Source organism: Antrostomus carolinensis, unplaced genomic scaffold, assembly GCF_000700745.2.
Source record: "Antrostomus carolinensis isolate BGI_N321 unplaced genomic scaffold, ASM70074v2 scaffold17310, whole genome shotgun sequence".
NCBI classification, from domain to species: domain Eukaryota; kingdom Metazoa; phylum Chordata; class Aves; order Caprimulgiformes; family Caprimulgidae; genus Antrostomus; species Antrostomus carolinensis.
Genome location: NW_010287888.1, coordinates 14,003 through 40,628, shown reverse-complemented (window position 1 = coordinate 40,628; position 26,626 = coordinate 14,003). Strand labels below are relative to the sequence as shown.

At 40.0% G+C, this 26,626-nt stretch overlaps 1 protein-coding gene across 1 annotated transcript in view; it reads right to left on the bottom strand.

Moving 5' to 3' along the window:
• Window positions 1-266: 266 nt before the first annotated feature.
• Window positions 267-26,626, bottom strand: part of IPMK (inositol polyphosphate multikinase) — a 39,307-nt gene continuing 12,947 nt past the window's right edge. The window contains exons 4-7 of the mRNA XM_010164839.2: window positions 18,811-18,907; window positions 12,168-12,340; window positions 2,667-2,748; window positions 267-1,645 (exon numbers count right to left, since the gene is read on the bottom strand). Coding sequence (XP_010163141.2) covers window positions 1,011-1,645; window positions 2,667-2,748; window positions 12,168-12,340; window positions 18,811-18,907 — 987 coding nt within the window. The 3' untranslated portion in view covers window positions 267-1,010. The remainder of the gene's footprint in view (window positions 1,646-2,666; window positions 2,749-12,167; window positions 12,341-18,810; window positions 18,908-26,626) is intronic.

Here is a 26,626-nt window from a genome sequence, read left to right as displayed (position 1 = left end):
CTCCCCAGCAGTGGAAATGTGGAACACTTGTTGCAAAAATACAAGTGGCAAATGGCTAGAGGAAATCTCTGTATGCTTACTCAAAATGCTTTGCTTCCCCATTCAATTAGTTTGCTTTTAAAAGCAATGTTTTTGGAGAAGGGCCATTAGAACAAAGGAGCGAGGCATTTCCCTTAGTCACAACATCAGACACTCCATTAACAGATTGACTTAATCTCCTAAACCAAATTAGTTCCTGGAACATCTCCCGTTTGCATTCCTTTACTCTTTCTTAGGAACAAACTGTTTCTCTAGGAGTTGTGCAGTTTAAGCCCGTTACGATATTTTACTCCAGCATTTTCTTAGCACCTCAACCCAAATTACGTTGTAGCTTGTCTGCGCTGAACATCGGCTACGGACAACCACCAAGAGGGGAAGTGCCCACAGCAGGGTTGAAAGAACAGCAATATCATCCCGTGACATCGAAAAGCACTTTTTTGATACACTGGCTTCCAGGTTAGACTACCGACTCAAAATGGGATTTCTCTCCAAGTAGGGTTAACTCCAGTTTTTCAAATACAGTAAACACAAGAGGGCAGTACTGAGGACATCAATCCTGCACGTTAGCATTTTCAGTCCATTTTCTAAAAACCTGTTAATGGAGATACGGCTCAGTGTCAAGGCTAAGTGGGCAAATGTTGTCTACGCTAAAGTCCTTATGGGAACTAATATAACCCTTGCTTATTGTACAGCTGTAGTCCTTGGATTAAAGCCAACCATATACATTTCATTCTACTAATTTACCTAGCTTGCTTAATCTCCAGTATCCTCATCCTTTCACACTCCCTAATTAACTATCAATTATTTTCCTGAGTGAGATTATAAAAAGTTAAACCCTTCTACCAAAAGTACAAAGACAAATAAAATATAGAACAATACAAACCCAGTTATACAGCATTACAAGTGCAGAAATTCTTCATGTTGTTGCTCTTCTTTATCATTGGCCCCCAGTAAAAACCATAGCAAAGAATTTAGTTATCCAAAATATTTTGAAGTACTGTGATTAAATTCTTCAGACCATAAATGTAGCCCTCATCCTTTGTGTAGCTAGGAAACACATGCGCAAAATCTATCATTCGGACTTCAACGTTTGCGCTTTCCTTGATCTCTGCTGGCATGTGACAGAAAACTTTTTCCAGTTGGGGTATAACGTTTCCGTTCAGATGCTCCTGTGCAATGCACGTGCTGCTTTTCCACATGTTGTCTTGCTCCAAGTTTTCAACTTTTAGTGAGAGCTGACTGTGGTGCCTCTTAGAGTATGCCTTTTTGTGAAGTGCATAAAATTTGGACAAGCCTTTACTTACAGAGGCCTCAATTTTTCCATTCTCTGTAGAATTTATTACATGAATATTATTATTATACTCCAGTATGTCTCCACCTGATAACAGTCCTCTGGGCACTCCTCTCTTCTCTGCCAAAGTGACATCGCTCAACCGCATGGTTGCTGCCGGACACAAACCTTCATAGACAAACAGTAATGAGCTTGCATAAAAGTTGAGTTGCTTCTGGCCCTCAAACCACTTCAAAATTTTTTCAATCTTCAGAATGCTGGCAGCTATCGCATCTTTTCTCAAGCAGTATCCATTGTGAAAAAACTTTGAGATGCCTGCAAGGAACAGATACATTTTGGGATTATTTTCACCTCTGAAAAGATATCAAACATTTTTAATTTCTTTCAAGATGAGAATAGTTCTTGATATGAAGAAATAAGACAGTATTTGCATAGTTTCCTTTCAGGCAATTATTAACTAGATCAGAAGTGAAACAAGGAGCTCGCATACCTTCTGTCACCTCACCTGTATAAGGCTGGCTCTATAATACTACAGATTGGGCTTGGATTGTAAGTAAAATTAACTAATCAACCTATCGATCAAACAGTAGATGAACATGGTTCCTGCTCCCCATGTGATTTCAGCAAGCATCTGGACAGTTTTGGGCAGGGATCCATTACATTCTCCAGGGATAAAGAAGCTCAAGCAGCTCTTTATCATCAGTGACAGAGCTGACAAGTTAGTTCCAGCTCTGGAGAGGGGTGTGTTTGTGCATGTGTCCTTCTATCTCTCAGTGGGGGAGAGATGAACAGACATCAATTAATAACTAGTTTGAAATAGTTATCAGCACCAAACAGCTGTACGATGGTAGCATTTTTATTTACTGTTAATGTAGAGCAACGTATGGATTGACTTCAACAAAGAAGGTCACTTTAACTGAAAGATGCATTTACAGTAGCTTTCTAATAGAAAAGACGGGATATATTCACAGAAGGCAACCAGAGATAAAAATATATCTAATATAAAAACATCTACTACTTCTGAAAGTTTTCTATTTCATTATAGTCCCAAAGCTGCAAAGAAACTGCATTCTACTCCCTTATTAGTAGTAAAAGACACATGATGAGGCAATTCCTCTAGACTACTGCTGTTCAAGCCAACTGCAAACTTAATTTAGGATTGACACGTAGATCAAATGATACAGGGAACTGCTAAAGACCCATCTGGCAAGGGGAGAAAAAGGGACTTTTAAAATGGGAACACACAGACTACTTTCTTCTATACGGTTTTACAAAAAAAAGGAAATAAATGAAAGATATCTGAGAACACCAAATTCTGACACACAAATCCCCTTACCATCCTTTACTGTTTCCTTTGTCAAGCTCCTTCCATAGTGCTGGTTTTGCGTCTCATAGCTGTCAGAAGAGACATGGTAAACCTGCAAGAAACAAGGAGGTAACTCTGTATTCCTTTTGAACAACCAATATTTCTGCAGAGCTCCGAGACACCTTACAGACAGGCTACAAAACCTTTGGTACCATTTACCCCCCACCGCAGATATTGAAGCTATTTGCAGCGGTCAGGACTGCCCTCTAGTGCTCTCATCTGCAAAACCCTCCCCTTCACATCTTGGGCTCCAAGCTACAGATTTCCTGCATCTGAAAGGCGTAATTCTCTTGGCAAAAACAACATATCCATTACAGGAAAACATTTTATATGGCACCTGCCTTGCAAATCAATGCTATGAATATTAAATCACTAAGACATAACAAGCTCAAAAATTCAGTGTAATTTTACAGTTTTGAAAACTATAAAAATATTAAGCGCAGCAGCAAAACAATACGAAATACTTTGATGTGGCCAGGGAGGCTCAGCTCCATGAGACTCTTCTGAAACAATAATTGTTGGCACAAATAAGGTTATACTAAATAAATGACAGCAGTCGAGTGAAAGCTCGGCTCCAGCACTGATAGTGGTACATCATCAACTCTTGCCTGAAAGGGAGGCAACTCATACGGGTACAGTTTTGTCCATATCAGGAATTGTACAAGCTTAACAACTTAGTTCAAAAATGTTTTACACAAAGACACATTTTCTCTCTAACTGAAATAATTTCCACAGCAGAAACATGCCAGCCAGCCAGGCCCAAGTATAATTTGTTTATGAGAGTGCAGACAATTCTTATTTGCAGAAATAATGGTGTTACCAAGCAGGCAGCTGTCTCTGGCAGAAACTCTTGTGCTTGGCACTTGTTCAGACCACCCAACCCTGCAGCACCCATTGCGGCTGCAGCGCTCTGCCCTCCCTTCACCCTCCATAAAGAGAGAGGATCCCACGGAAAACAAGTCAGGGCGCATCGGTAAGAAACGCCCACCCCCATTCCCTCCTTTGGGAGTCTTTTTCTTGCTGTAGCCCACAGAGGCAGACCAGGACAGTGAAATATCAGCACAGAAAGAGGAGAGGTATCTGAGCAATAATTCAAAAGTAAATAAATAAATAAATAAATAAACAAAAATTTCCCTGTTTTCACTGTAGCCCCCCACCCCAAAATATCTCTCCCCCATCCAAACCACAACAAGTCCAATATGAAAACACAGGTCCATAACTCCTGCTTGGCAAAGCAGCTGTGAAGGGAAGTCTCAAATAGCTCTTATCTTGACAAAAAGATAGAAGTAATTAAATTCAGGGTCTCCAAGGAATTAAATCATAGTGTGTAGGAATTGATTTAAACCACCAACCATGAATTGAAGGGGCAGTAAATAATTCTGGTTATTCTAAAGAAATAACAGTTGTAAGCCTGAATGTTTAAACACACTTGGTAGCAGAGACACTTCCCAACTGCTACGATAGCTACAGAAACTGAGGCCCTGGTGTGTGGAAATTGCAGAAGAGCATAGCAGAGGTGAGTTATTCTAAAACAGCATCAAGTATGATCTTGGTTTCACAAAACCAGTCATTTTTTTGCCCCCTCTTTTTTGTTTTCCAAAGCACATAAGAGGTACAGCGTACAACCTAGGAAACCAAAGATTACTTATGTAAATGCTTCAGGTACCAAAGTTACTTTCAATAACATACAAAAAGTTTCAAAAACTTTTTTAAATTTAAAGACCCACAAGACAAAGGTAATTAAATAAAGCAAGAATAGAAAAACCCATATTGCTTAGGAAGAGGATCAAGAGTCTGATGATTACATCTAAGTTTTCACTAGCTCTGTCTTCATTTTAATAACATTAAATACGCTTGTCTAGTTGAGGTCTAGGGGCAGCTTCCTCCATGTACCGGCACTGCAGCACGCTCCTGAACGAATCATCTTGTTTACCAGAACCTTATCTCTCCCCCTACGAGCTAACAGTTTTTGTGACATGGGCACTTGCTCAAAAATGCCGATTAAGATCTGCAAGCTCATTTTGTTTTCCAAAGAAACACTGGAGCAGCACATAAACCCCCTGTGCTTCTGAGCTGGAGCCACCCTACCTGTAATAATCTGCACAAAACCATTCCCCTCAAACAGCTTTCGATATAGTTTTAAAATACCCAGGCAGACGTGCATGTCCTGCATTAACAGTGTGTTTTTAACTAGACAAAATGGCTGACGACAAACTACCCAGTCCCACACCCCAGCAGTGTCATGCATACACTTAACTATCTCGTGAAGACTCAGAACACCCTTGGTTACCAATAGCGTTGAAGGGCAACGTATGCAGGGAATCATTAAAGTGTTCTCCATGTCAGCCAGAGCTGTCTCTGAGCACTGCTTCAAGCCTTTCACAACCACAATGAAGTGACTAATCTTGGCCATTCAGTGATAGCTGGACCAGCTGGAGAGCTGGGCAGAGAGGAACCTGATGAAGTTCAAAGGCAAGTGTAGGGTCCTGCACCTGGGGAGGAATAACCCCAGGCACCAGCACAGGTTGGGGCTGACCTGCTGAAAAGCAGCTCTGCAGAGAAGGACCTGGGAGTGCTGGTGCACAGCAGGTTCACCATGAGCCAGCAGTGGTGTGCCCTCGTGGCCAAGAAGGCCAATGGTCTCCTGGGATGCATTCAGAAGAGTGTGGTGAACAGGTTGAGGGGAGTTCTCCTCCTTCTCTACTGTGCCCTGGGGACTCCACAGCTGGAGTCCTGTGTCCAGTTCTGGGCTCCTTAGTTCAAGAAAGACCAGGAACTACTGGAGAGAGCCCAGCGGAGGCTACCAAGATGATGAGAGGATTGGAACATTTCCCGTATGAGGAAAGGCTGAGAGAGCTGGGACTCTTCAGCCTGGAGAAGAGCAGACTGAGAGGGGATCTGATCAATCCTTATCAATACCTAAAGGGTAGGTGTTGAGACAATGGGGCCAGACTCTTCTCAGTGGTGCCCAACACCAGGACAAGGGGCAACAGGCACAAAAGGGAACACAGGAAGTTCCATCTGAAGATTAGGAAAAACTTCTTTACTGTGTGGGTGCCAGAGCCCTGGGACAGGCTGCCCAGAGAGGGTGTGGAGTCTCCTTCTCTGGAGAGATTCCAAACACCCCTGGATGCCATCCTGTGCAACCTGCTCGAGATGGACCTGCTTTGGCAGCGGGGTTGGACCAGATGATTTCCAGAGGGCCCTTCCAACCCCCACCATTCTGTGATTCTGTGACTATTTGAAACATTCCTGGAAAACCTCAATCCAAATCCAAATATATTAAGCCCCATACTGAAAGCAGAGGAACAGAGACCCAAGTTCAATCAGAAAGACTCTTTCACCAGTTCTTGCTTCACCCTCACCTATCCCCAAACGCAGAGATGGCTGTGCTGTAGTAGCAGAATTTCCTAGTCTACAAGCCTCTTGCTTCACTCTGCTTTTGTTCCCACCTTCACAGCTACTAATGTGCTACTAACCCTTCCCAAAAGCATATTTGCCTTTGAACCAACCTTTTTCCGTATCCCTGTTGTTGCAGCTGTCTGTACTAGCCCATTTCTGCCAAAACAATTACAAGTCAAATAAGTCAAATCTGTAACCTTAACAACAGCCACAAAATTATTAGATAGGAAAATCTCATTTCTTGTCCACCTGCTGCAGCTTGTTATGTGTTTGCTCTTGATTCACACGGAGTTCCACTGTATAGTGCAACATAAAGAACATTCCTTGTATGATCTGCAAAGCATTGCCTTCAAGAAGGCTCCTGCTTAGTCAGTGATTTTTATACGTTCTTACTACACAAAATCAGAGCTGTTTTGGCTGACAATACAGAGGCTCCTCCTTGTGTCTACACGCAGCTCCCATTCGGTGAGGTTTCTGCATAAAGCAAACTGGAATCCAGCATGCTAACAGGTACAGTTTTTTAACTACTAGTAGTAGGGACTCTGTATGTGCAACACAACAAAAAAAATCAAGATGATTAACCGTCGAGGGAAAATCTCTTTGAACTTTCTCAAGCTGCACCTGGCTTTAGTTTCCCCACAAGGTGTTAAGTTATTGCTCCTTGCATCCCCACACATATTTTTGTACCCTTTTTTCAATTACTGTTAGTTCATTTGGCTTTCTTGAACTGTGGGAAACCTTGAGCTAAAATAAAAAGTTGGTCCAATGTGCTCTTTAAAAAAGTGCAACCCTCACAAGATCTCAACAGTGAGATACACAATTTGGCTTTAGGACACTAAGCTGAAGACTGGATTCAAGAAAACAAATATCAAATTTTATGTAACGTTATTTACAGTAATTCAGTATTGACTTCCATGGCGAGGCAGAAAAATACACACACTGTTCAAATACTTATCTGTGGCAACTCCCTAACTTCCAGAAAGTATAATTTAAATGCATATTAATTAAGACTAGCCTGTTTGGTGGAGATACTGCTATCACAAATAAAAATCTCTATTTAATAACTTGCAGACCTCCTTCACATCTGCAAAAAATATTAACTAATCCACTCCATCAAAACTGGAAAAAAATATCTGGAGCAGGCTCGTACAGAACTACAGTGGGGTACCTGCAGAGCGATGGTTAATGCGACTGCAGGAGTGATACGGACTCACTCCTGCGCCGCTGACATTCCCATGCACCGGCCAGTGTCTGGGAAGTGGTTTCCCACAGAGCTCCCAGTGCTCACCCCTGCTCTCTGCATGCCCTGCCAAGGCAGCCCAGGACCTGCTCTTCTAAGCAAGGACACGGGGATTAGAGATACACGCTCTGATGCTGAGAAGTCCAGACTTCAAAGTGCAAAAGGCTGAGCTGTCCACCCCTCGTATTTTTTCCGTAAATATACTTAACTCACCCCTATTTTACACTTACGCAGGTAAAAGCAAGTGACTGTTTAAATATGACACAGTTTCCTGTTTACAGCAAGGCACCTCTGTACTCGTAACTGGCATCTCAAGGTCAGTACCCAGCCTGCACCCAAAACTAGAGCCAAGCGGGAAGCCGGGGGCAAGCAGGCAGCACCCTGGCTAACCCCAGGACATCTGACAGCAGCAACAGGCCAACAACTTCACAGGGGTAACTTCAGCACCAGGCCAAGACCCACACCCACAACTGGGTACCTTTTACCCAGGCCTGATGATTGTCCCTATATAAATATACAGGTTTCCTTCATGCCTGAAGAACCAAGGTTTCTCCACAGTCTCTCAGAGACTGATCCTGCACAGGGAAAGTCTTAACCATGGAGTTTTAACAAGCCTTTCCCCACCCCCCCAAAAGAAAGTAAAGCAAGGATTTGAAGAAAAAAAGAACAAGGGGAAAAATTTTTTAAAATACATTATCTAATTTGACACTACTGCTTTATAGTAATGCTACCCCACTATCACTGCTGCTCAGAACATTTCTTTAATGTGATGGAAGTACACACATCTCTGTTTGCTGCTGGTTTGATAATTCAGTGCAGGAAGGATGCACCCCTGCTCCCCTGTTTCTAAGACTACACTTACATAATATTCTATCTGTTTTGCTTCTTTGTTCTTCTGGTATTTGACAGAGTGCTTTATACTATTCAGTATACCACCAAATGACAGCCTAACAATCAACATAAAGTTTTAATAAGACCCTTACATAAACAAGTTGTAGAATGAAATTATGTTGAAACTAATTCAGTGAAAAAGCAGAGTAATAATCTCCTAAATAAAAGAAACAATGACACTGCAGTTTAAACCATCAACCATCTTAAAAATAGCTTAATATATATGGACTCCCAGAATTTCCTCAGAGCATCTCATCAGAAAAAATTTCTTTTATGCCTCCTTTTTATAAAATGGGAGCGGGGGGAAGGCGATCTCTCATCTACCATCATCAGCTTCTTCCTAACATACAGGAAATCTTATCAGCTGTAAGGATAGAAGCGAACCAGCCATCACATACATGATGAGTCTTTCATGGAAAGAAAAAATTGATGGAAAAAAAAAATACCAGAAGAAAACCCCGTCTGCTAGAACTCGCCCAAGGGGATGACAGATGAATCTCCTGAACTCTACAAGTGAAGTACTTCTGAAACGTACCCTTCAATCCACTAGCAGATACCAGACTCGGAGGAACTGCTGCACCAGTTCCGCAGCACGGATTCAGCACCCTCAGACTGAGAAACAAATGAGCTGAACTCAGCTGCAAGAACTGGGGAGTGAAAGTGGACAGAGAGAAAAGCGGAGGAGATAGCAGTGGTGGCAGCACACAGAGGTAACAAAGCCAGCACAGAGAACCACCCAGAGCCTTGGTTTCCTGCTCACTTCAGCCACTGCAGACACTTATTTCCAGACTCTCGGCGGGGCTTGCTTGTTTGGAGGGGTTTTTTTCAGGGCTTTTGGTTGGTTTCTTTGGATTGCTCTGGGGTTTTTTTGTTTTGTTTGGGTTTTTTGTAGTTTGGTGGTGGGGTTTTGTTTTGTCTTTCTGTTTTCTTAAACATCAAAGCTTGAGTTAGACTTACAAATTTAAAAAAACCCAGTTCTGGTCATTTTTTACTGTGGAAGAGTATGAACCCTAGATGCAGGATTTAATAGCTTTATTATTCCTCCCTTCCTAAATCTTGTTATTAACACACAGAGCTTATGAAAATTACCATGATACTACATAGGGTTCATAAAGAACTCATAGAATGGACTCAGCAACAGTCAGTTTTAAAATATCTTGCAGGAACACGTGCTGTAGATTAGGAAATTCATTTGTAAAAAGAGCTTTGATGAGGTATCTGCATTTCTGCATGCAATAGTTCATAGGCACAAACAATAAAAGTAAATGATGGATTATACTGGTAAAGTTACATAATCACTAGTTTGTGCTTTAAAAACATGTTTCAGAAATATTAGGGATATTTCAATCAAAAGGTTCTGGAAGGAAAAAGAAAACCTGCAATCAGGAACTGTGGATTCTGAACAGACTGTGAATCCAAAATGACATCACAACCCACACATTCAGCTTGTATTCAGCCCCACACAAAATACTCTATTTTTAACACTGCATGCACTGTGAAGACATTTCTGATATTTTTATATGTCTACCACTGAAACCATATTGCAATTTGTATTTTTGCTATTGGAACTGCACCTTAGTTTTCCAACTTACATTTAAGCTCTCACTATTTTCATAACAAAGCTATGTCCTCATCTGTTAAAGAAAGGAACCTCTCCAGTAAAGATGAATTTTTTTTCATTTTTTAAGTGATGCTATTTAAGTGACTGTATGTTCAGTGCATTAAGATGGATATAGTTTAGCATGTGCCAAATGCCAGAACTATGTACATGAACCAAAGCTCTGCTCTACTCACTTCTTTAAAGGACAAACCATACATATTTTGTATATAAGCAGATGACTGCTTATTTATCAGTGCACTAAAAAAGCTGTATCAATGGCTTTTGGGGTAAAAAACAACCTATAACACATTTTTGCTTGTGTCTCTTCATGACAGCTTCTATGATGTGTGCTTTAAAAAACACAGATAACTACATTTTCTACTTTTCATGGCCTTCTCTTTCTTCCTTTTTAAAATAGTAACAGAAACTTAATAGGCAAGCCCACCCCCATGTTAAAAATAACACTGAAGAGAGAGATTAAAACCAAACCCCTCTGCTTTCTGAATTGTGTCATACCATGTTTTGTCCAGCAAACACTAGCAACTTCTGTCAAGCACGGTAGCTGTTAGAGGCAGTAAATGCCTGTACCAGAGAGCATTTTACATTATGGCCAGAATCTTGCAAAAATAAAGCAAGTAGAAAGGCAGAGAACACCCCATCATCAAGAGGTGGCAAGCTGAGCAGAGAAAACGCCTTGTGGATTTAGACTTTTCTAAGCGTTGTGTGAGGGGAGGAGGAACCTTTTGAATTATTTTTGGAAAAAAATTTCCAACGTACAATTTGGTACCAAAGGCGCAAAACAAATCTTATCTAGTTAAATACCAGATAGGAAACAGCAATGCTTGGGGGAACCATCATTATACACACAGCCTGAATTAGGGAATCAAAAGAATTTCTGCACCAGGATAAAGATACCAACAAATGACAATGCTAGAAGCAATAGTCACAAGCAAAAATACACAGAAGCAAGCATTTGTTCCATTTGCACTGTCATGAAACAAAGGATGTGAAGTACATTGTTTTCCACATGAGATAAGAAAGGTTACATAACGACGTAAGCCAAATCCAAAGCTATAATAATCTCCAGCCTTCCTTCTCCATCTGAACTGTTGGACTGGCTTTTGACTCGACTCCCACCTTCTTTCTCATAGGCTTACATAATTACTACTCATGACCACTAAAATTTATAGCTGTAAAAGCTTATCTCAAGACAGAGTTAAGGCTGAGAGCCTAGGCAATTAAGTACAAAACATTACAGAGACATTAGAATTATTTCAAACAATGGTGCAATCTGTGTGCTGTTGCTATCTAACAGCAAAGAGGAAGCTTATCAAAGTCTTCAGCCATTTGCGCTTGTTGATGCAGAGCCTGAGAAGCCCTGGCTTTGTGTATGCGAGAAGGAAAACAAAAATCTCGTATCAAAAAGAAAATTATTCCCGCACCAATCACAGCAGAAAAAAGTACTTTAAAGGTATTGCATCAGGAATTCATCACTGACATCAACATTTATGTTACTGATCCATAAACATTCTGTACAACTTCTCTTTACATTGAAATTTTAGAGTAGTAGCCAATACACAATTATTGAATCTTCATCTTTCTCCTCACCTAAGATAAGGAGATGTAATAGTGGTTGAATGGATTTAATAGTGGTAGCATGGATATCTGAAGGGCCTTATTCATATCAAACTAACCTTCAAATGACAGCTGTTCCTCAAGCATGTAAGCATCAAAGTTTTCTTCTTGTCTTGCCTTTTTAAGTGCAGAATGTAAGCAGCTATTTATAATTACATGCATCACCTCTGAGAGCTAACTTACTCTTCCCTAAACAGAAAAATTACATTTAAATTATTTTGATTTAAAAAACAAACCCCCCCCCAAAAAAAAAATAAAGAAAAATCTGGAGAGAGGAAAGCTCATTATTAAATTATTACAAAGACTGGTTCAGTATGTAAATCTCTGATATAAGCCTAAAAGTAAAAAAAATACTTTGATAATTTGAAATAGCTGCTATGCAAGAAGAGTTAATTGCAATTAAATTTAGTTTCAAATAACTATGTTCTGTCCCAGCCCCTTTCTTGTATACATACACAGAACCCAAGTTGCAAACTGATTCCCAGAAGGGACATGGCCAAGTTAAACACTTGTGAATGAGAGCAGTGTTTTGGAACATATTTCACACAACAGTTGATACCAGTACTACCAACATATTCAGATAACACTTTATTTACATAAAACTCAAGAGGACTGTAATTTGCTAGAAAAACTAGCTGCTGTAACTGGTGTGGGACAACAGGCCAGAGCATAAGTTGAATTTGAAAACAAAACAAGTTCTTACCCTCATGCCAAGTACCAAAAAGCCAATCTCTTCCATCAGCGGGTACTTGCTGACCTGCTGCTGTATCTTCTCAGCTGAAGCATACGGATCGTAACTTTTCTGACCTATTTTTACATCCATTATGCAAGGCTTATTAAACTTACGGGTCACATCTTCCAGTTTCAGATACATATCTGTTAAAAAGATAAAACTTTCATAAACAATAGGTCAGAGCAAAATAGTTATATAATTTCTGCTGAGCTTCTGTGGAGGAAGGAGACTAGTTTAAGGCTTAATATCACGTGAGTACTTTAAGAGTCAAATTTGTCTCTGAACACAGACTAAATCCTGGTCATTGACACCCACGGATTCTGTTGGCATTAAATTCTAAATGCCTTATTGTTCAGAAAATTGTATACAATTAAAGTGTGCTAACTTAGCACTCAAATTCAAATTATTACCCAGATGAAATTCACAAGTAGCTTTTATTAAGCCATTAACATACTTCAAATAGCACATACAAATGCAGGTTACTACATGGCTGGTTTTGCAATGGAGATGGTGCTTTCTTTCTCTGTGTCAAAGGGCTAGAATTAAAAGGAGAGTTTTTTCTTGTGTCATTTTAAAAATGAAATTAACATTTCAGAGTCCTACCCTACAGGGGCCAAAATGTATTTCATTTTTCTTCTTTTTATCCCACTCCCATCTGTACTCATTTCTCATGACACACCTTTTGGTGAAAACACTCCTCAAATCCTAGGCTGCCTTTCATCCATTTCCAAAAGTCCCTTTGGGAAGGTGGGTGGAACAAAAAAAACCCCAAGCCCTTGGAGTGCCTGAAGATGTAAAGGAGCAACTAAAACCTGGTCAAACTGGTTTATGCTTTTCTCCAGTGCAGGTAAGAGACTATTGCCAACATGATCTCCAGCATGGATTGTCAGAATACAAGAAGAAAAACTTAAGTAACCACTTGACTGGCAGGACTCTGCTTGGAGGAAGCGCACACAGATCTCCAGCCCTTGCCAGGGCAGGACACGCACCAAGACAGCACGCAGCATTAACACACATCTCCTTCGCACCAGCTTCTGCAAATCCACCATCCAAAAACAGGAAAGTCTTTCTTTCAAGCACAGCCTATTCCATGAGTGTATTTCTTTGGCTTTAAAGAAATCTGAATACACATAAACATTGTATTACTCCCCATTCCTTCAGCATAATCTAAAATGGGATTGCCAAAAAGAGCAAAACCAGTGCAAGTTTAAAGAGAGAAGAGGGACAAAGGGCCTTGCTTTGACAGCTGTACAGAGAGCTAACAAAACCAGCTGGAGTGAAGATAAGGGAAGAAGCAATGTTCCATTTCCACTTAATAAGTAGAAACAGTTTCTTAAGGGTAAGAAATGAAAGGGACTTCTATTCCTTTAATAAGTCCTACTTAGAGCTTCAATTTTCACACCATCATATTCAAAGGCCCTGATTCAAAAAAGTATGTATGTACCAATCTCAAAGAGGTTTGATTTAATACTTAGATGCCTGCTTTATCTATAAATGGGACTAAACATATTGTTAATGTAAACTCATTCTCAGGAAAGCATGTCAAACCAATACACCATTTAAAAAAAAAATCCAGTCTCTTACTAACTCACTGTCTCAGCTTGCAGTACTTTTCAACGTCCTTTGGGCTACTGAACCAATCTAGTTACAGCAAAAAGAGTTTCGTTATAGACTAGCTCACCCATAAATCAGGTTTGTTAGCTACAACTGCAGGAATAGCCAAGCTAAAATAACTCATACTTAACTTTGAGAAGCCACAGGTAGCAAACATACTCTGTATTTGCTCACTAGATATCCCCTAAAGAAAAGTGAGACAAATAGTCTCCTTACCAGGAGGTGTATTCTGTATCACCTGAACTGCAGGTGCCACTTCTTCTATTCAAAGTTTTTATACACAGCTCTAATTCAGTCAGATATTAGCACAGCTTTTGTGGGGCTTTGGTGAACCACTACTGAATCCAGGGGAGTCCATATAACCTGTCAGCTATCTGTTATTAAAACAAAAGTTCTAAAAATCTAAGCATTATCCTTCACACCTATCTTTTTGCATAACCACTGTAATCAACAGATTCGTGTCATCACTCTAAAACAATCCAGAAAACAAAAACTAAATGAAATTCAAGGTTTTCAGTACTTAGCTCTCAAAAGTATTGAGCCAGAGGTATGCCATGGGAGGTGGGGAAAGAAAAGAAATACAAAAAGGTCTCAGAAAATAGCTGCAGTCCATCACCACCAACTCCAAAATGCTCTGGATTATGTTGTGAGCACCTATGGGCTCAAACTGTTACAAATACAAAAATTGTACAAATTACCACGAAGTATACAAATTGTTTAGATGCAATGTTTTTATCAACCCTAAAATATAAATGAATATAAAGTAGTGTAAAACACCTATTTCCATAATGCAATAAAAAATGAGCCCATAAAAATAACTAACCTAAAAAGCAGAACTTAAATCTCCCCAAACCTAGCATACTTCCCTTCAGACAACATGCAGGCAAGAGAGTTGTGCTCTTTCAATCAAAGGCACTTGTAGAGTACCCATGGTCATCCGCTGTCCTCTACTCCACTGGTCCAAACCCCTCTTTTTAACCAACATCCAGTACCTCCAAAATATTTAAAAGCTCTAAATATCTGTCACTTTTTAGTTCCACATCCATTTCACATCTGTTCAGCTAGAATATCTCCCTTACTGACCTCCTAGAAATGTAACAATTATTATTTTTTAATAATTAAGCATTAAAATAACTTAGGAGCTAAAACTAAGCTTGGGAAATACTAGTTTCTTGGCAAAGCCTCTGAATTATTCAGAAATTGCTCCTCTCACATTTTTTTGAATTATTATTTAAGTTTTCATCACTAGCTAACTGTTAGGTCAAAATTAAGACTATGTTACATCTGTTCAGTGCGCACTCCCACTCTCCAAGAAGCTTTTTGTCCTTGTGGGGAGAGCAATGCCACCACAGATAAAGCATTATACCCAGTTATTTTTTTCTCATTGCAGCTTCAGAAAAAGGCATCAAGTGTTCACCTTTTGTTTTTCCTGGCACTGTTCGGTTCTTATTTGCATTGTGTTCAAGTTCTATGGTCTCCTGAAGCAGACCCCAAAACCACACTATCAGAACGTAGCACAACTTTCAACAGTTACCCCCACAATACCTCACAGCATTACCACTAAGGCAAAGTAAGTTTCAGATTCAGACATTGGTAGGTATCACTGTTCTACCTTTTCAAGCCAGGTGCTCTCATAGTCTTTGAGGATCTGACCCCAAGTGTCCTTCTCAAGGTCATCAACAAGTCTGCGGCTGAGCAAAGATAACCACAACACTCTCCTTCCTCTCTTTGTTTTGTTAAACAAAAAAATGCAGATTTTTCAAGCAGTTCAGATCTTCTAAATTATTATGTAGTACGCTGCTAATCCAACATGCTTCTGAAAGTCACACATGTGCCATCTAAAAAGAGGTTAAATTAAAATCCCCTGCAGAGGAAAGAATTCGTAAGGATTTTTCTGTCCTAGCTTTGGTAGATAATCCTGACTATACATTTCAAGCAACAATTTCATGGTTTCAAGCAAATCTTTCCTTTCTATTTTTCAGTGGCAGGGCAGGAGGCAGGAAGACATGGCTTGACATTATTTACATATTTCATTACAGTCTCAAAGGAGACAAACTGAAAGATCACCAAAATTCAGTGAGTATGCATGGCATGAACCACTGCAGACTTCAACACGTACATGCTGATGCATTCAGTCCTCACTGGAATCAGAAGTGACAAAATAACTTCAGGCATCTGACTTCTTCGCATAACTTACAAGACATCTCTCAAAACATATGAATGAGCAGGGAAAAGCCTCAGTTGCTCCCAGCAACAAGGAAAGAAAAGAAAGGTTTGAAGCTTGCTTATATTTATCTACCCTGTTCTCAGTTTAGGCAACAAAAATTAAGAGCACAGTATGAAATGAGCAACACTAAAGTTATTTAAAAAAAATTATGCAGGGGCAACAAGTAGGCAGCAAAACCTGGATTTGTTAGCAGGAGATATAAAAAGCTTAACGTGGCTCCTACATCTCTATGACAACTTTTCCATTTCTTTATTAATAAACTCCAAATGCCTACAATGCCAGTGAACCCAAAGTTCTAATCAAATTGTCTCACTCATATTTTAGTTCAGCTTCAGGAGATGGAGTGTCACCCACCTCCAACTCCATCTCCTGCACAGCAGTACCAGGCATGTGATTTCGGCATAACAGGACAGTTATTTTACAATTTTTATTGATATTGTGAATATCAGTCCATCTTTTCTGCCACATTTCCCATATTCTCATTTACACTTAATACATTTCATCTCTTTTAGCTAGCAATTTCATACACTCATCTACGCTTGTAGCATAAAAGACTGATGCTTTTCCCTAAATATTTCTCTAAAATAATAAACTCTCTGTTCTCCACCTTATCCACCGCAGTTCCGGCTTACCTGTCACATGGAAACTCAGAGACGGTCACAGATCAAGTTCAGACTGGTCCTAAATCAAGTTACTCTGGGTTTTGTCCAACTACAAGCCTACAATTCATGTCTGTATGAACCTACGCAAACTCTCAACCCCCTGCCCAAGATAACAACTATGATGCTACACTACAAGACATCATTCACCAGAGAGCCCCTCTTCTTCCTTATCTCATAAATAAAAGAACTTTATATGAAACAAGGACACCAATGGCCAACTTTTCTCTGCCCTGGCAAACCAGGCAAGCCATTGTTCCTCTACACAAACACTCTTAAAAATAGATACATAGTTCAGAACATGCAGCAAGCACCATTTGGTAACTGATAAGATTGCTTCATTTAATTTTTTGTTTTTTAGAAGCTGCCTATGCCAAATTTAGCAACAATAAGGAATTACTGGGTTCACTACTCAAAGGTTGTCTGGAGCTGTTCCCCCAGAGTCTGTAGAGTAGTGACTGCCAAAGGAAAGGTCAGGCTTCCAGAGTCAAGACTGTGAAAACCTACAAATACAACCTCAATCTACATTTAAGAACCAGATACCTTTCTAGCAGCTAGATTCCCTCATCTAACGTCACTGGGACACATCACAGCAGCTAAGCACATTGTTCAGTCTTTTGAACCAGAGCTTAATCCACAGTTAATTTAGGGGAACAGGTAACAAACCCATCCCTGATTTCCTCCAAAATAGCCTTGTCCCTCCTCTGTGTGGTTACTTTCCTCTTCCTATTTTTTGTAAACTTGTTTTCCTACTTTTTATGCAGTCTAAATGCAACACTGCTGATTCTTTCACCGATGCACACACACAAATGCATCACAGAGGTCTCCCCTCACATCTGGCATGAGCAAAACTGCATTTGCAAATACCTGCTAAACAACAGATGACTTCCAACGTGAATGGCTACCCCCTTAGCTTTGGATGTATCCAGCACACGTGCGTTCTGTTAAGCTCTATCATCTCCAACGTATTTGATTTCTATCAAGACTACACAAAACTCATTAATACGACAGATAACAGAGTTGGCAATGGAGTGTTTTGTTTGAATGCCTGCCATAGGTGTCTATGAAGAGGGCTCCTGATAGCACACAGTCTTCAAGAAGCAAAACAAACAAAATCAAAAGTTATTCTTCCTTTAAACAGTTATTCCTACTGGCTATGTCTTGACTACTGGTGGAGACCTGCCAAAATTCAGCCCCATGGTGCACAGCGCTAGTGAATTCCCAAAATAAACTAGGGATGTGTTGAATTACTGTATCTTGGCTAGACCACACATTTTTACATCTTAAGATCCTACTGTGAATAGAAAAGAATTGATTTGCAATTTGGAGGGGACATTAAGTGAGCTCCATGACACACATAAAATTATGAGGGAAGGAAAAAGACAGCTCTGGTAGAGCTATGTGAGTTAGTGCCAAATATGAAAATGTGAAGGCAAATCTGAGCCAAGAAAGTTCTGGGCACTACCACAATCCTTCTTGCATTTCTTTTTGCAGAGTTTAAACAGTGCCTTTGGACACCATCTTAATACTCTTTTTGGAAAACACGTTTATCAAGTGACAGCATATAAGCAAAAGAAGACAGTTCTATTAAAGGAGCACAGCACCTAGTTTTGGTGCCCGTGTATTTAAACGGACTCAACGGCATCATCATGGTTTGTTCCAGAAGCTCCATTTCTCCAGTGTGGATAAGAAAAGGCCCCAGAAAAAAAAAAAAAAACAAAACCAAAACAAAACAAAAACACAACAACAAACAAAAAACTGTTTCTGTTTTAAATACACCAATAATATCTATTTTCTCTTGAAGAGCCAATCTTCCAATGGTCCTTTTTCTTCCTCACTCCTAACAAGTTATACAAACAAAAAATTAAGGTGTCGGAGCTTTGTTCTATTCAAACCAGTAAGAGAGGATGATGAGCCTTCCTTCCTTTGGGAGGAAGACCTCAAAGACCCAATCCAGCCAGAGGACTGCAAACTACAATCTGTTGTTAGAGGGAACATTAGTGGGCTACAAAACCAAAGCAAAAAAACCCTATGGAGCTCGCAACTGACAAAAATCAGTCTCCAGAGGATCTTTCCAGGAGGTTTGGATTAACAGATAAAATTAGAACAGTACCATTTGGTGCAGTAGGTGGTGACCAGACACCGAAGTATTTTGGCAGATATTCCCGCAGCTCCAGAAGAATGCTGTCGCAACAGTCAGAGTCATAAACCTGAAATAAATTAGGGAGGGGTAGGGAGATCATAAGTTTAAAACATTCATTTCATACTTCCAATTGTCCCACAATTATAATTTCTTACAGTTTTTGTTTTCATATGTTTGAGATTTCTACTCTGCATTTTGAAAAAGTACAAGATGAAGATGACAATTATCATAGTCCAAAATAAATTAATGCTATCCTTTCTTTCAAATTTTAAAGTGTAAAAGATGAATCAACACTAAGTAAGAGTAATGTATGGTTAACTTGAATAAAAATCTAAACTATGATTGTTAGCACTGAAGCTTATTTAGCAAAAAGGGTGTTCTCCCATCCTGGATCTAAGACTGTAGAGGATTACTACATTGTACCATATATCCAAAGTTTTTATAGCTATATCAGGTAAAGTATACAAGCTCAGACTGGACAGTATTTTCTCTTCTACCAAAACAACTCATCCCGTAACTACATCACACAGACAATACACAGTTCAAATATATTTCTTTTCATTTGCTTTAACGCTTTCAACGTTTTTTTCAACTTCTGTAAGAAAAACAAGAACACTTTGGGAACAGCAGCTGGCTCATATTCCTGAAGGAGTGATTCTTTGCAGAGTTAAGATGAAGCCTTGGATACTATCTGCTACGGACTTGCACAACTGTCACCAGTTTCCAGGGTTGTTGTCAAGAGGGTTCCAAAACTGTTCCCTTGACCAGTTTCCCTCGCCCTGCCCAAAGATCCAGTGACAGACACAAGGGATAGCCCACAGCAGGGTTCAACATGCTTTGCAGACTAAAAGATCTATAACCACGCCACGATGGGTTACAATGATTATTACTGCATTTTGGAACCACCTCATCCCAATCCCCTCGCAGCTCTACCAGCCCTGATGCTATCAGGGTCGTGTCCGGCCCTGCAACCCTGCAGCAGCCGCGCAGCGATACCCACAGACACTGCGTACGAGCGACCGGGGCAAGGTAACAATTCTGCTTTTGCGGCAGTACGTGATGCACAGGAGCGCAGGCAGAGCCCGCTGCAAAGTTTGAAGCAATGCAAAACGTTATTTAAGGTGTTAACAGAGCTCTGCAGAGTTGGCTCAGCTCACTGCTTTGAGATCCACATTTAGCGACGGTGGGAGAGTATCTTGCAGTGGAAACTACAAAGGGTAGGTGTTGCAAAATACATGCCTTTAGCGTCGTAATATTAATACATCTAGGGAGGAAAAAAACCCCAGACCTGAAGTCCAGCTACTATTTTAGAGCACCAAGGCAAGCCTCAGCTATGATCACCAATGCCGTGTAACTCTAGACGGAGCCTCATGAAGCAGCAGAACTTTAAAATTAGTCAGTGCGGGTTCAGCTAAATTTAGGTTTCATTGCAGAAACCTCAAACTGGCAAAACTCAAATCACCAGTGTGCTTCACACATACCAGCCACAATTTTGACACCTTTACGCCAGCACTGTTACTGGACAATGACTGAGAAGGTTATACAACCAAATCCACACCGACTTCAAGCTAGAGGATTTAGTTTGACCCATTCTTTAACCAGCTCATGGTATAAACCCCATTTTAAAGACCTTAAGGAGGGCACCAAATCCTCAAAGTTCAAAACACACAAGTATGTGCATGATGCAAAAGACTGACATATGCCTACTGCCACACCCTCTACCACTAACTGTTGCTACCTTAAGCATACAAAAGTTGCTGGGTGTGTATCTGACAAGTCACAGTGTCATATCCCCAGGCACTGATCACTTTTCCCATGTCCTGGTTTGACAAGCTGGGATCACCTCTGAGGACTACAGGTAATCAATTGTACGTCTAGGCCTATTTTTCCTCCATGTTAACATAAGCTGGTATGCTGATATTCTTGTGTTCTAAGACAAAAAGCTTTGCTTGTCCCTGGGATCAGTGGCTGCTGTTTATTTTTGTTTATGCAGCATTTCTTTGCTGAGCCTCAGATGTTGCCAGCAGAAGACAGTGCTTTCTCCAGAAGACTGCAATGTAGCTTGATCTTACTAGCTTAAGGAGGAAAAAAAAAGAGTGGGAGACAAGACAGAGAGAAAGATTAGCACCACACAGATGCTGAGGCACAGACTTGTCCAGGGCTATCTTTTATAAGAGAAATCACTGTTCTCCACCGTACAGACGGCTGTTTCTGGGCTAGGACTCCAAGCACTGACGGGTGGAATCATTTCACCCTGTGGGTGTTTTCAGACAAGTAGTACAAACCCAATTTTTGTTTACTGTGGTAGTTTATTATCATAGCATCTCAGCCAAGACAATGAACTGCATTGCACACAGAACAAATACTGTTGTCTCAGGTGAATTTAAGGAGATCTGAGAGGTAGTGACCATCACGCAGTATCACAGCCTTTACATGGGAGCAAGTATATATGTTTAGGAAAGGATAAAGAGGGGAGAGATGAAAGCAAAAAGTGCAGCAGACAAGCAGGAGAAATACTCAATGCAATTGAAAAAAAAACAAAACAGGAAAACATAATGAGAACTCATTTGCTTAATTTACTGGCAAAAAGATTGGGAGAAAGTGACATGTCAGGAGACTATTTCCATTTTTTAAAGAGGGACAGTACTCTTGCTTTGACTTACCTTTTAATCACTGACATTAGGTGATTAAATTTAGCAACTTAGCAAGTAACCACAAGTATGCTCCTGTGTATTTCAAATAGTATGATACAATAAAGATATTCAGATAATTTATAATGGGTTGTAATAGCCCAAAGTCAAGGCCAAATGGGGAAAAGAGCTCCAGGAGTGATATCTTCCAAGTAGTCTACCCTTTAATATACTGATATAAGATATTTTAAATGAAGACAAAACTTACAGTAATGCATTGTTCAGTATCATTACTTCAGCATAGCAGAACTAAGAGCATTATTTTTGTCTCTCAAGAAGTTATCTCATCCCAGAAACAGTAATAAACTCCCCTCATAAGTCTGACGTAACATATACAAAGCACTCATTTGACCTTAATATAGACCTCAATCTCAGCCTATAATGTATTTGCATGTCAAACAAGAATAAGCACTCAGTTAATAAAGATCAGAGGAAGTCATTTGGTGTGGGCAAAGCAACAAAACCTGACATTTCAGGAATTGTTCTCATTGCTATGCAGGAGAGAACCACTTCTGCTCATTAGAGAGGGGCTTTGTAAACAGCACTCATGCCATGGGCATTTCTTCTCATTTCATACAACCTGGTGGCAAGCTACACATTTAGATGTCATTCAGAATGCCAAATATAAATGTATACAGAACAAAACCATCCCTAAAATTAAACTGGAAACAAACGGTGCATCTCATGCTCCAAAAGGTATCGCTGCCAATACTGCTGGAAAACTCATGGAAGAGACAGGTTGTCACTTGCCCCAGAACAACCTTTAGAAATGAACCATCATCTTTTTACTTATATCAGCGATATTCCAACTTCAGATCAAGCAGCTGCACTCTTTTTTTTTTTTTTTAAAATAAAAAAGGTAACAACAGGTCCATTCATCCAGCATACACTGACAAATCCAAGTTATTTCTGCTTTACCAGTAAGCCTATATAACATCTTCATCCAACACATCAAGAACCACAAAACAATTCAGTGTCAGCTCGGCCAGGGGAGGTAGCCATTCTACATATCACAGGCTACATTCTTCCAACAGGACAAACTGGAGACATAAAATGTAGTAACTGTTGGGCTTAAAAACAAGTAAACAGGATGCTGACATTTGGAGGGCTCACAACACAACCATTACAAATTACAGCAACTAACTCATAGGAAGACTATGCCCCAGATATGTCCTGTGGCAGCTCAGATAGTCTAATAGACACCATGAAGTCATAATTTCCAGTTATTCAGGATTTTTTAATTCCGAGGCAAATTTACCATCCCTTAGTTTTTAATCCAAAGTACATTCTGTTTGTTTTGATAAGCCTGATCCAAATAGATTCATCTGTTTTTTAATGCAACCAGGGGCTGTTTGGGAGAACGGGAATGTTCTTTTCCTTATTTAAAAGCAGCATGACGTTCATGGTTTTTTGTTTTCTAAAGACTAGCTAATCACATAAATGACAGAGGGAGGGTAAAAACAAATGTTTAAATTGCAACAGGAAACTAGTTTTGGCAGTACAGACCCATCTTCAATTGTCCTGATGAAAAAATATAACTTTGACAGAAACGTAGTCTAAAGAGAATCTTCTAGAGTACATAAAAGAGCTGCTTTTAAATAATATATATATATATATATATATTAAATTAGCATTTATTTTAAAGCCATTTGAATAGGAAACTTTAAATGCCATCAGCCTGAAGCATCACATTTTCTTGTCTCCAGCTATCACAAATTGTCCCTAAGACAGCAGCACTGTAGCTTGCAGAGCTGCAGGACACACACCCAGCTGCCAACATCAGGTAGACTTCAGTTTCCAAAGTAGTTTTTGGGGGGTTCCTGAGTGGTGGGAGCAGCTAATAAGTCAAACACGCCAAAGAGCAAATACAGGATTTACAGATGATAGTGCAACCTTAACTCTGTCGCCCACTGTGTATGCACTATATAACTGACTTTATTTACCTGGGTGCACACTGCATTTCCCTCTGGACGCCGACATCACCCAGTTACCAGGCAAGTGCAAGCGCCAAAAAACTGAGGTTGAAACAGCAGCTGTGATTTTAGCAATTCCTAACTGCTTGGCTTCACAACTCAGCCCTCTCTTCTTTTTCAAAGCAGTACCATCGTGTTTTGTCTTCTGAGTGTCCGCAGTGTTTCCACAAGTATGACTGGAATTGAGCCAGCTCTGCTTATATTCAAAATATCTGACACCAGAGTAATTAAAGTTAAATACTTGTGAATGCTATCATATTAAACACTATTACACTGAATTGCTTATTTTACTATCCAATATATAGCCACACTATACATCAGATTGTAATCATTATTCTCACTGAAGATACCTACAAAAAGACAAAAAAGCTTAAAACAAATCAGGATATATTCCCACAATCTGATCATGTGAATAGATTTTCAAATAAGAATGGCGCACACTTAAGACAATCATATCCCTCTTCCAGAGTCAGGAAAAATAAGCTTCAAAAATCTCCAAAAGAGATACTTATTTGGTCATGTTTATCAACCAGTCATTCTCTAACAATGCCAAAAAAACAGTAGGTCTTACTTTATCCACTTCCACATGTTTTATATAGTCAAATTTAGGCTGATCCTAGCAAGATTTGCAGCCCCAGGCATGGAATCATCTTTACAGGAGGCAAAGCAAACCCTGACCTATTTCTAAGGATGTGACAGAGCTTCAAAACATCTGCAGACGTAAGAAGAAACCCAAAGGCAGCAGTCAGGCACAGCCACCAGCAGCAATGCTGAACAAATACCACGGTGGAGCTCTGAAAGAAGAGCTGCAGACACCATAGGCAGCAAGGTGCTCTGAAATGGTCAGAGGTAATTTGGATAGAGAAGACAGATCATCCAGTCCCTCTTTCTTTCCAATAATCACTTACTACAGAGGCAAGGCAGTAAAGTACTTTGAAAGACATAAGCAGGCACCAGACACTACCACATCACAAGCAGAAAAGGGTTGTTTGCCTCTTCATAAGACAGCAAACACTCATCTTTCAAACCACAAGATTCTGGGGCAACTAAAAATTAACAACAAAGCAAATTTTAATTAATTAATTTACCCACACACCCCTACAACTGCTGCAAGCCACCAAGCTGAGCATGGAGCAGGGTAGTGGGCAACAGGGCCACCTTGCTCAAAATTGCACATCATGTTTCATCATAAATCTCTTGCCACAGAACTGAGCTTCCTCTTGCCCTTCAGTCTCTCCTAGCTTCACAACTCACTAGCACTATCAGATGTTACATTCAGCTTCAGCTGCGTAGGAGCTAGAGTCTTCAGTGAACTTGAGAGCTCTCTGAAGTCAAGGATAATTCTTCTTTCAAGGTGTGCAACAAAACTTGATCCCTCAGGTACCACGACCTGATTCATCTTTTTCTTAAAAAAAAAAACAAACAAAAAAACAACAAACAAACAAACAAACAAAAAAAACCCCAAACCAAAAACAAACCCAAAACCAACAACAAAAAACCCCTCTAAAGAAGATGTCCAGGAAAGGATAGGTGATTGTATTTACATTAACAGCACAAACACCTGTTAAGTAGCCTCCTAAGTAGGTTACAAGACTCCTAGGTGAATATAGTCCAAGAGTACATGGCAAATTGCACATCAAGTCCTCTGCTCCAGAAACTACATTCCTTTGGTTTACTTATGTCAACGTGCACATACGACAGACTGGAGCAGAGCTCACACCAGGTACTCTCCACTAGAGGCCAAAATAAAGAGAACACAGCATAAAAAAAATGGTTAAAACTGTTGGTCGTCTGATAAGGAAGTTTCAGTTTTAACACACTAAATACTTCTCCCATTTTTACTTACTCTTCCTTCTTAGCTTGACACCACTTACCATTCACCCAACAGAGCCATAGTGACGCTGTCCTGAAGTTACCCACTACAAAAACAAGCTACCAGCAGCCAGAGAGATCCAGCAAATCTCAAGGCAAAAAGTCAAGTCGCTTTGCCAATTCACACCTCCTGTGAAGAAGTACGGTACAACCAGTTTTCTCATCTATCTTTACAACTCTTGTGCCAAAAGACAGCTCTGTTACTGCAGTGCACGAAGCGGTGCAACATGGATACTGCTTCACATTATAGGGAAGACACAGACCTGGTCAGAAACCACCAACTTAACAGATCCAAATCTTCACAGATGCAAAAGCAAGTTGAACAAAGACAGCAGCCAGAGTGTCTTCATACAAACTTTCTGCTCCAAGATTATTTTTTTAAGCAACTCCAGCTATTGAAGAGTTCAAGATAAAATTATCACTGAAATTACTGAAAGAAAAGTGAAATGGTAGAACAATAGGACAAAAGGGAAAATAAGCCAGTATGGCTGTCCCACTTTTGGAGAACATTAATAAGTATTACCCTTTGTTTCAGGAAAGCTATCTGATCACAGCTGAAGAGTCAAGCTAGGCAGTGAGAGAGAACAAGGGGCAGGAGGAACCCTGAAGCAGTTATACTTAAGCAAAATTTAATTTAAATTTCAAAGTGCAGACAAGTCCTGACAGATGTAAGCTGGGTTTTTTTTCCTAATACTGCGAGAGGCAGCCCTCACAAAGAACTGACTGCAACATTACCCTGAAGGTGCAGTTTCACCCTAGTTTAAATCAGTCCGAGCCTCGCTCCCGCACACATTTTCATCCCATTCCCTGCAGCAATGTCAGCATGGTCCTCCCCCCTGCTGGTGGGAGCCAACCTTGAGTTGGCTCCCACCATAAATGCCATACCATGGCACTCTGAACTGCTGAATCTACCATCAATACCTCTGAAATGCTCAAGATTACGTCTTTACTTTCTTTTAAAAACACCTGTTTGCATTCCCCTTAATTTTGACAATTTTATTCACCTAAATTATTTGTATTTTACCAGCAACTATGTATTTTACCATCTTTACCATCTACCCTACCCCTTATTCCAGATTACTGAACTGCCATCTGCAGCTGCATGTCCAAATTGATCATTTCAAGGGCTACCCTGCAAGTGTTAGGTCAGATTTATCATCTCAGTTACTACATCAAAAGCTTCCCTGCCAGCAACAGGCTTTACTTTGTAATGAGAACATTTGCCAAGACAGAGGCAGTTGGTAATAATAC